At 35.2% G+C, this 11,422-nt stretch overlaps 1 protein-coding gene across 3 annotated transcripts in view; it reads right to left on the reverse strand.

Annotated features, from left to right (window-relative positions):
• The window catches only part of Tomosyn (syntaxin-binding protein tomosyn), a 671,040-nt gene extending 659,808 nt beyond the window's left edge, over positions 1-11,232 (reverse strand). For all 3 annotated transcript variants that reach the window (XM_089637452.1, XM_089637451.1, XM_089637450.1), the window contains exon 1: positions 10,566-11,232. In XM_089637452.1, coding sequence (XP_089493578.1) covers positions 10,566-10,688 — 123 coding nt within the window. In that variant the 5' untranslated portion in view covers positions 10,689-11,232. The remainder of the gene's footprint in view (positions 1-10,565) is intronic.
• Positions 11,233-11,422: the final 190 nt, after the last annotated feature.

Raw genomic sequence — 11,422 nt, forward strand, 5'->3', positions numbered from 1 at the left:
TTATGGGGTGAGATTTGTTTACGTCCTGGCGGCGGATGCGTCTGCCCACTTACTGCATGGCAGGCCGGATCGGGAAACTCTTTTGACCCATCGCACTGCACCGCAGTGGGAGAAATGGATTCATATGTCCATCACTCCTGGACACACTGACCCCCAGATTCCTACCCACCCCTCAAATCAGTTTCCTTCCCAGAACTTCCTGTCTATTATTTCCTTAAAAAGATCCTTCACACAACATCCCCAAAGATTACATAGGCCACGAGGGAAAGTGTTTTCCTCAGGGCCTCCTGTATGTAGATAATGAAAAAAAAAAAAAAAAAAATAAGCAGGCCGCAGACGGAGCCCTTTTTCTATGTATAATCCGCAAATGCCGCGTGTGGCCATGCGATTATGCACGCACAAGGCAAATATGGAAATTAATGAGAAAATTGTTGTTTATTTGCGGCTGAGTTGGCATAATATTACTTTTGCCGTGTATGCCAAGTACCGTAAGCTATATATAATAGCGATATGTGTACCTTAGCTTGAATATTTTCACAAGATACAATTTAAAGCGATTTCGCTTGGCAATTTATTAAAACCTTTTTTCTTGATGGTTAATGGCTCTGTAGATGTAAGTATATAAAAATACTCCATGCCATAGAAATGTTAATGGTTTCCGCTACAGCCAACGTTCTGTTATCCATGTCATTCATTTGGGCCAACTTTGGGTGGAGTTCACTAAATATTGATTTCACTTGATCGTGGCATGTCTTCTTGTATATATAACTGCGCAAGGGTTCCAACTACTTCCAACCGTCTGGAGCTAGTAAGACTATGGCATATCCAAATGTTGTGGTGATGAAGGTAATGGTGAGGGGAAGAGTAAAGAGGGGAAGTATCTGGCTATTCAGATCTGGTCATAAAACACGGCTAGAGCCATTTCAAACAACGTTTCAATTCTGATTGATGATCTTACACCAGGGCGATACTGAGAGTATCTTCCACACATGAAACGTGCTGCTAGATTACTATATATTATTTTAAGTTATTAAATAACATAAATTCTTCATAAAAAATTTGCTTTCGCACGCCGGGATTTGAACCCGCGACCTTCGGTTTGGAAGTCGAGAGCCTTACCCCTCGACTATGGAGGCAGGAATTACGAATGAATTAACAGGTTTCCTGATAAACTTTTAGTAAATTACTAATATATTTAGTCATGAACGTGCATTTGCCATAATAAGATGAAATGCGAAAATATTCGAACCCTACCTTCCTCTCTCCCCTCTCCTCCCCCACCAAACTACCTTCAACCTCGGGACATACCCCAATTGGGGATGCCATAGTATCACTGGCTCCAGACGGTTGGGAGCAGTTGGGACTCTTGCGCGGTATTCACATAATTGTTTAATTTGAAGAGATTCTTAATATATTAGAAGTACTCATTTTTCTCCGTGTAAAAATACAATTTTGCCAGTGACAGTATCAACACAGAATAGCATGGCTTGCAAAACTAGTTTGCGATGACACCAAGCAAAAGTGATGGAAAAATATAACTGGGTCATAAACGAGTTGAATACCCTGGTATCGAAATTTTCACAGTTTATTATCGCTTCGGCAATATAAACTTAATACAACGCCTACAACAGTGGTAAATTAAAATTTTACAGAACAGGTGATCGCTGATTACCGCACACCAGTCAATTACCATTAATGCTGATTAATGCTCTGGCAGGAAGTGCAAACCTTGATTAAAATAATCAAACTTCATCATTTCATAATACTGTTATACAATATGAATTAGAGTAAATAATAACTGCGTAAACGTCTACGATATTAATTAAAATAAATTATCTAATAACTAACTATCTACTTGGGGTGAGTTGGGTATTGATTTAAGCGAAAATTAAATCTACACAGGATTCACGAATATTCTAATAAAGATAAAAGTTGAATAAAACGCTTTATAAATAAATTAACAAAATACAGGGTGCAGTAAAATAGACCGTGCATTTTTGAAGGGCTATTAAAAAAACAACGCAACTAACGTAAATGTGATTTATTTGATTTAATTTCATACGCCATGACGTTTTATGCATTTATTCATGAAGATGACATTAGAAATATGATGCCCCCTAGCAGCGATAAACATATGCAGCAAATCCTCAGGTATATTTAATATCTATACGCGGACGCATGAAACTTATTCGAGATTCATGCACCATATGGATTATATAGAATATTATATAGAAAGCATACATTAAGCAAATCTTGCATACTTTGTTTTAATATACAGTGCAAAACTCTATTGATATCCCATTCCTGAAAACTTCAGCTGTAGTCGTCACTAGGTCTTGTTCAAGATACTACACGGCAGAAAATATAGGGTTTTCCAACAAGAGGTGTTATTTTGATATTCAATAGTAAAAGATCAATGGTTTCGTTGCTTGTGTGGCACGTAGCGTTTGTTGAAAGTAAACGTTGTCCAAATCAATACCATCCAATTCCGGCCATAAAAAAACATTAATCATCTCTCGATTGCGCAATCCATTCACCGTAACTGTTGCTCTAGCTTCATTTTCGAAAAAGTAAGGTCCAATGACTCCGCCGGACCATAAACCGCACCAAACAGTCACACGTTGAGGATAGACAGGCTTTTCAACAATAACTCTTGGGTTTTCCGAGCCCCAGATGCGACAATTTTGCTTGTTGACGAAGCCACCGAAGTGGAAATGGGCCTCATCACTCAAGATGATTTGCAGTGAAGTAAGTGAATTTTAATAATTTCAATGCGTTGTTGAAGAGTGTATCGTTCCATTTTTATTAATGGCGTAGTTTCTACTTGTCAAATGTCAAAAAATGACAGCTTCAAAAGTAACATCTACCGAAAAAGCGGGCTATTCAAAATAACACCTCTTATTGGAAAACCTGTACTTGGGTGAGTTGGGTATTGATTGAAGCGAAAAAATCTACACAGGATTCACGAATAAAGATTAAAATAAAGAATTCTGATAAAGATAACAGTTTAATAAAATGCTTTAAGGTTGACATCAGGGTTTTAAATTAACAAAATACAGGGTGCAGCAAAACAGACCGTTTGAGGGGCAATTAAAAAAACGTCGCAACTAAAATAAATGTGATTTATTTGATTTTATTTGTTACACCCTGACGTTTTATGCATTAAGTCCTGAAGGTGACATTTTTTATTTAATAAATATTTACACGATGATACAGTACATTTTCTTTTGACTATCACACTAGGCTAATGCCCGTGTTGTGGTAGTCATACATAAAATACTTCTTTAATAAAATATAATAATACACAGATAAAAAGTAATAATATGAAAATCTAAGATAAAAACATTTAAGAATAAATAAAACTAAATGCAAATATAGAAATTGAAAGTAAGGTGAGAAATAAAGAAAAATAATATTTTGATGGAGATAGATCTGAAAGTTGAAATAAAAATTGTAGGTATTCTACTATAAGAGTACATGTTTAAAATTCGTGCCATGAAAGAAATTGGAAAGAAAGGGTGATAGAAAAAGTATTTTATTTTTTTATATTTGTATATATTATTTTTTTGAATAGTTTTATAAGTTTAAGGAGTCTTTGTAGATAGCTCGTCTCCTTTCAAATAACCAATGTTTTACTCGGGCAGTAAAAAGGGAGTTAGAATTATACGACTTTATGTCGGTACTCAATGCATAATATATTTTCGGCGATGAACCAGAATTGGCGTTGAACGAATGAGGTATTTGTTTCAGGAACCAAGCAACCCAGATTTGATGAAAAACGGGTGTGTACTGTGAAAAAGATGATGCCCCCCAGCAGCGATAAACATATGCAGCAAATCCTCAGTTATATTTAATTTCTATACGCGGGCGCATGGAACTTATCCGAGATTCATGCACCATATGGATTATGCAGAATATTATATAGAAAGCATACATAAAGCAAATCTTGCATACTTTGTTTTAATATACAACGCGAAACTATATTGATATCCCATTCCTGAAAACTTCAGCTGTAGTCGTCACTAGGTCTTGTTCAAGATACTACACGGCAGAAAAGATGTTCAAGCACAGCATTGCTTGACAAGAGGAATGGTTGGTTGGAATGGTGCTATGGAATGAAATTTCTAAAACAGTAGATTTACTTCCCAAATATTGAATGTTAAAATAAGAAATCATTTATTGTAAATGGAGAAATAATCAGATTTGTGGCACAATAAATTAAATAATATAAAAACATGCAAGAGGTGAGAGAACGTAAACACCATAAAATATCTAAGTAATTGCTTTGTTATTAGGGTGATTCAGTTTCTTCGATCATGTGTTTAACCTGGGAGTGATTTCGAGAGTAAAAAAATACACTGCAGTTATATGGGAAAATTTATGGGTGGTGTGTTAAGAGCTGACACCACTAATCTCTTCAGCATAGGCGAACAGCTAGGAGACACGCCCAACATTAAATTTGTGAACGGTTAACATTTGCAGCACGAAAGTGGGTCGTTTTTACGACTCGTTCATGAGTTCAATAGATCGTTTGTGGAATACATTCATAAGACTGTGCTTTTATTACCGATATTTAAATGATGATGTTTTGAAGAGCTAGTGTCGTTGGTCATTTCGGAATATGCAAAAAGCGTGCCCAACATTACCAGCATGAGAACTGGTCGTTTTTAAGCCCAGTTTTTGTGTTGAATTTGGTTAACAGACCTCCACACTAGCAGCCAAATTAATTTAACTGGGGGCCAAAGTGGAAAGATATCAAAATGCCTTTGCCATTTGTCACACATAACATCAACGCATTTATAAATCGAATCACATTTTTTAATTCATATTTTATCTTCGCTAAATACCTTAAAATGTAACTCAAAATTTCCCGACAAACCCGAGTGACTGGAAAGCAGTGAACATAAAATATAAAACGTTCAAGATTTTTTCTTAAATTTAAGACAATATTAGCGGCTTATTAGTTTAGTTTACAGACTGGCGACTGATGACTGGCATAATTCGTTCTCTATCTAGCGTCCTAACCCCGCGGTTGACTACTCCCCACCGTCGTTACACCGCGAGTTCCGTGTGAACCCTATGTAAACATTATTTAGCGGCATTATTAGCCTACAATTTTAAACAGAAAAATCAGAAAAAGATACGGCCGCATCTATAAATTGAACCCAGGACCTTAGGCTTGCCGGGGCTGTGCTCTACCACCGAGCTGATTTGACCCTATTTCCTTCGGTGATATTTAACTGTATCATACTTTCGAATAAGAACTGACATTATCTTCATTTTCTTAAATCATTTTTTTTACTGCTATATTTTACAGCAGAGCCCCTATCTTCAATGATTAAATTTAACTATTTGAAATTTTACTAATTAAGTTATTCAAAAAAAAAACAATCAATTAATAGTTTTTTTTCGAGCTCTCTTAGTGACATAATATGTATAATATTATATGTATATTTCAATTTATGTTGACCAATTATTTAAAAAACTTGTAAATGTATGTGATATACATAAATTAAAAATATCCCAAGGGTTTAACTTACAACGTAACCTAAGTTCCAAAAATACGTGCTTTCCGCTACCCCTTAGTTCGTTCGTCTTCATTATCAGCCATTAGGGGTATAATACAATTAAGGGTGAAATGGTACCTACTTAAGCAATAAAATAATTTGAAGACGACCCCTGGGAGTAGGCTCGAAACCTTCTAGCCTACGTAATAGCCCGCCATCTGTACTCTGTATGCTAAAACTCTTATCTGGTGGTTAAGACAAAATTCAAAACGAGATTTTCATGCAAATAATAAACAGAATGGTAAGAAAAGATTTTTTTTTAAATTTGGAAGAAAATTATTTTAATAAGAGAAATTTCATACGTAAGATAAGTAGATACCTACTTCCTCGGTAGTTGCTCAGGTACCTGCGTGAAAGTTGTTTGAAAATTTACTTTTTTTTTTAAATAGTACCTATTCGACATAAAGGGAAACGAGGCTTCTTGATGAGAGATTGTATGTGAGAATTATTTGATTACGAAATTCGTATAGTCCATTACTTTTTTCTAAAAAGACAGACAGACATTCCCGGGTTGCGAATAACCTTTTTATGTAAAACCGCACAAAAGTCCCAACTGCTCCCAACCGTCTGGATCCAGTGAGACTATGGCATCCCCAACGGGAAATGTCATGAAGCTGCTGAAAGTAGTGGGGAGACAAAGGAGACGAGGAAGAGGAAGGTGGGGTAGTACCTGTCTATTCAGATCTGGTCACCAAACGCGGTCAAAGCCATTTCAAGCAACGTTTCAATTCTGAATGGTGATATTATTATTACACTACCATGTTGCTTGTGAAATGATGGCGGACTTAGCTAGGGTATGTGGGATTAAACCAGCGACGCCTGGTTGGAAACCAGAGAACCCAACGCATCTGTCTACTCGGCTACTACGGACGACATATTTTCTTTGTTCCAAGTATATCAAAACAACACGAGTGAACGTCATTTCGTTCAACCTTACTCAAAGCAAATAAGATAGAAGATACATAATATACCATTTGAACTATGAATCACCGTAATATAAAGACTAATTCGACTGATTGCATGTCATACTAAAAATTCACAAAAGGTGAGGTTTGACATCATGAAATTTGAACAGGTTTCCTGTTTGAATTTTATGACTCAACACGATTATTTTCAACAAAAACTTCAGTTCCATCGTGAGCTTTGGAGCTACTCAATTTCTATAAAACTGTACAAAAATTGGGTTTTATTAAACTATTTCAATAAAATGGTAAATAATTTTAAAAAAAAACGCCAAAAAAATAGTGTTTTTGCTACATAATAATGTAAAAATTTTTGTGATTTTTTTAAATTTATTTGTTTTTTCATTAGTTTTTCCATCACAAATGCTTTAGTTAATTATTGTGAAGGAAAATGCCGTGTTTACCCCATATAAAGAAGACCATGGCACAATAACCCAATAATCTACAACCAGCCGGCTACCGTCTGGACAACTGCCAATAGAAATAATTACTTTGTATGCTGTAATAATAAATACACTACCAAATGGAACTGGTTGATATGCGCAACATTGAAAATACTGTGACATCATAAACATATACCAGATGCCCAGTTTATGCGGGCTGATATAATATCCTACCGTACAATCTGTGAAACGAGACAATATCATTTTATTCGTATGCACGATCTCGTTGTTTTATGTGAATACCGCACAAGATTCCCAACTGCTCCTGACGGTCGTTAAGGTTAGGTTTGGAATTATAAAAGCAAAGCGAGCAATCGTCATAAAATCAACACATAAATCATTAATTTTAAACAATTATGCACTTTTCTAAATGATTAGTTTTTACTTTGTTTTAAACCACTTTATTTTAGTAGATATATGTCGACCGGTTTCGGTTGCACTCAATCTTCTTCAGGACAATGGAAATATAAAACTGTTTTATATTTCCATTGTCCTGAAAAAGGTTGAGTGCAACCGAAACCGATCGACCTATATTACTCAAATAAAGTGGTTTTAAACAAAGTTTAAACAAATCATTTATATAATGTCAAGCCACAAAGTGTTTGCTTTCTTCTTAATACGATGTACTCCGAAAAAAAAACCGAAAACCATCATAAATAAACCACACGCTTCTTGTACCGGTGCGCATAGGGTTGAAATTGTCTTATCACGGCTGGTGCTTATGTCGGATTACGATTAAAAAAAACATTTTGTGAAGCTTAAAGCAAAATTTTAAAATGTTTCCGATAAGCTTTTGATGAAAATATATACTAAATTTGCAAAGTTTTACAATATAAAACTTTTGTATTCTCATTAGTAGCAAGTTTGAGCAATATTTTTTTTAATTTTGGAAAGTATAAATAAATAAAAAATGCTGTTTTAATTTAGGGAAAATGGGTTCTACTTGTGTGATAATATAAAGTTTCAGATTATTTCAGCGACTCAAAAATGATCATTATAATGATTTTCAAAGAGTATCTACAAAACGTTTAATTCATCTTTCTTTTGTGAATGTCCATAGTTTAATATAATAACTTATCATTTTAACACCAAGTTTCTGCAATATATTCAATTTAAAATTAACAACTCTACAAAAATTTTATTGTAGGTATGTTTTCATAAAACAGTTTTCCATTTTAAAACATGGCAATAGTTTAAAAAAAGTACCATTTAACGCGGGCTTAACAAAATTTCATCAAGACAACCTTCCTTATGTGGTAACATTGCATGGAACAAGTACATTGCACAATCGTTGTCATTTAAGACATTCCCAAACAATTTCCAATCAACTCTACCTCTAAATCTTAAATGACTCAATAACAAATAATATCAACAGAGAAGATAAGAAATTTATAAAGAAATGGCGACTTGCCAAGAAATTTCAAATTTCGACGAATGATTTTTCCAGTGCCTCATTGTTATTGTATATTTTAACCGGTTGAATCGTAGTAGGTATAGGATAGCAATCGTAGTCTCGTCGTCAGTTTCGTTTTGTTTACAAATTAATGTTTGCGTAGTATGGCCTGAACAAGTGTAATGAAGCATTTTGTTAAAAACAGCGCGAACCCATTTTTGATCGATTATCATTTTTTTAAAATAAAATTACTCTTTGTTACATTATTAGGTGCTCAGTTTATATATATTTTTCTAACACAGAGGTATTTTGTATAATCTTCTTAAAAACAAAATGTTATTTAATAATTATCAGTAGGTACTTTATTTTCTAAAATATTGTATTATACATATATTTCTAGTATTATAGTGATTTATTTGTAAGGTATTATGTCATGTCGCGCTACGTCCTTCTTTAACTAACGTTTCGAACAGCAATATCGTGTCCATCATCATGGCAGATATGTAATTTTACAATGATTCCACATCCGCCCTGATGATGGAGACTGTAATGCTGTCAGAGACGTTGGCTACAAAAGGAGGTAGCGTAACACGCCATAATACTAAAAAAAAAGTATATATTTCTACTAATAATAATATCATATATTTCTACTTTTTTTATGTTAGATTAGTAGAAAATCAGAACACATGGAATGTATTTGTTATAACTTCATGGTTAGTCGTAGATATATATAAAAAAAACACATAGTTCAAATTATTTATTCCTGGCATAACAAAAATATATTACATAAAATTATTAAAATTTTGCAAATTGGTTCAAATTAATATAAACCTTTTTGGGTTATATTATTATTTTTGCTTTAATATGTTTACATTATAATGTATTACAATGATGTTGTAACTACGTTAATTGGGTTATCTTTAAGAAATTGGCAAAACCTATAATCTCGTTGTACATTTCTGTGAAAATTGTGTACCTATTTATGATTATTCGTAAATATACTGCTTGCATTTTCTTGTTCTGTTTTTGAGATTCTTGTTTTATCTGGATTTTCTTGAGTGTCGGTGTATAGATAAAAATACGGTATTTTTAAAAATACAATATTACTAACTTGTTTAATTTCAGGTTCTTGATGTGTAAATAATGTTAGTAATTCAATATACTACGAGTTAGTAAAATTTTACGTATAACGTACATATTATAATGTCCCACACTATTACCTACTGTTAGTAATTTTACCTATAACATACATATTATAATGTTCCACACTATTACCTACTGTTAGTAATTTTACGTATAACATACATATTATAATGTCCCACACTATTACGTACTGTTAGTAATTTTACGTATAACATACATATTATAATGTCCCACTGTTAGTAATTTTTACTCTCGTTCAAATTTTTAACTTAAATGTAAATATGTAACAAACTGGGCTAAAGGCAGTTGTTGCTACAAAAACTTGATAATGATACATTGTTCATATCGAAACGGAGAGATAAAGAGGCGTAAGTAGGCGATAAAATAAGACTTACCTGCGTACTAAATAAAACTAATATTTTCTAAAAATTACTAAAGAATGACTAAAAACTACGAATAATAGGTAGGTACTGACTTTTTTCAGTCACAGCACACCTCTTACTTGATTGTCGGTTAAAATCAGCGTACGTGAATTGAAACAATTATGATTATTGACGTTCACATGACGTTCACCAACGTTCACCTACTAGCGAGAATTCGTATGATCGAGTCACGTATGGTATGTTAGCTAATGCATTATTATAATGTGATAAGAATAATGCACATTGTGATATAAAATATTGGCCTGCTAAATATTATTGTAACAGTACAATAAATATTCTGTTCTGTAGAGGTACATTCAACGAAATGTGAACCAATCCCACCGTGAATCATCTGTCAATATTCTAACGTGTTAGTTTTCTCCACGAACTTCTACAAATTATTATCTTCTTTATCGCCAAATTGGCCACGATAAAATGTTTTGTATATCGCTGTGCAAATTTGGGGAACAAACTAAGTCGAGTAAGAATCAAACTGGAAAAGATAATGCATAATATGAAGGTCAGTTACATTGTATTGTACATACCATGTAATCGTAATGTAATCAAAATAAATAGTGTCAAAAATAACGCGGAATTACCTAGAAAAGAGCGGGATTTTTGAAAGTGTTTGTTACCTTTTTTAGTTGGAAGTGCTCGGGACGCAGGGTCTCCTGGATTTCCTGATCGGCTCCCCTTGTCGGAGGCTGCACGGTACTGCGGAAGCCATCCAGCACCCCTTTGAACGTGAACTTCTTCATTTCTCCAGCTCGTATCGCCTGTCAGAGCCCGCTACCGCCGCAACGCGATCAAGAGGTTGTGCCGGCACGCGACGACAGATGGTTGGTATCACGTTAGAGTTCTCTTTGTCTGATAGTCGGAACAGCTCAGGGCTCAGTGCTCATATCACAACATGACACTCGCGGATGCGACGCGACCGCTCTGCGCTCTGCCGCCGTGCCCCGCTGCTGAACTCTTGGCTACTTTTGGCAGGATCCTAGCGAAAGCATACCGATTCGCGGTGCGCTGTCAGAACAGCCCGACGTCGCGCGCTCTCTCCCGCTCTTGCGCACAACAACCGACGACCACCACCACGGCCGTACTTTTCTTCCCAATCCACCGCTCGTCGCCGTTGCGCCACGGTCCAGTGACGTGTGGGCGCAACGGGGTTCTGCCTCTGTGGAACAAGGCGCGCAAAGCTACAAATATTCAAAATGGCTCCGAATCGAACTGATATTTTTTTTTCGATATTACGATTATAAAATGTAAACAGACCGAAGAATTGTACCGCACTTCAGACTTAGAACGATTGCCTGAAACGAATGAGAGCTCTCGGCAGAAACTTAATGTACGGCAATGCGGTCCTAATGAGAGATCAATATCACTCTGACAGGCGCACTGCTATTCGCGCCAAGGTGTCCCGCCCGCCGCCGCTCTCGCACCTACCTGGGAACTACTTGTTCTATTTTGCCTGTGAGAGAGGGGGACGAACACA

This window comes from Hesperophylax consimilis, chromosome 11 (genome assembly GCF_061612785.1).
Source record: "Hesperophylax consimilis isolate HC1 chromosome 11, BYU_Hcon_1.0, whole genome shotgun sequence".
Taxonomy (NCBI): Eukaryota; Metazoa; Arthropoda; class Insecta; order Trichoptera; family Limnephilidae; genus Hesperophylax; species Hesperophylax consimilis.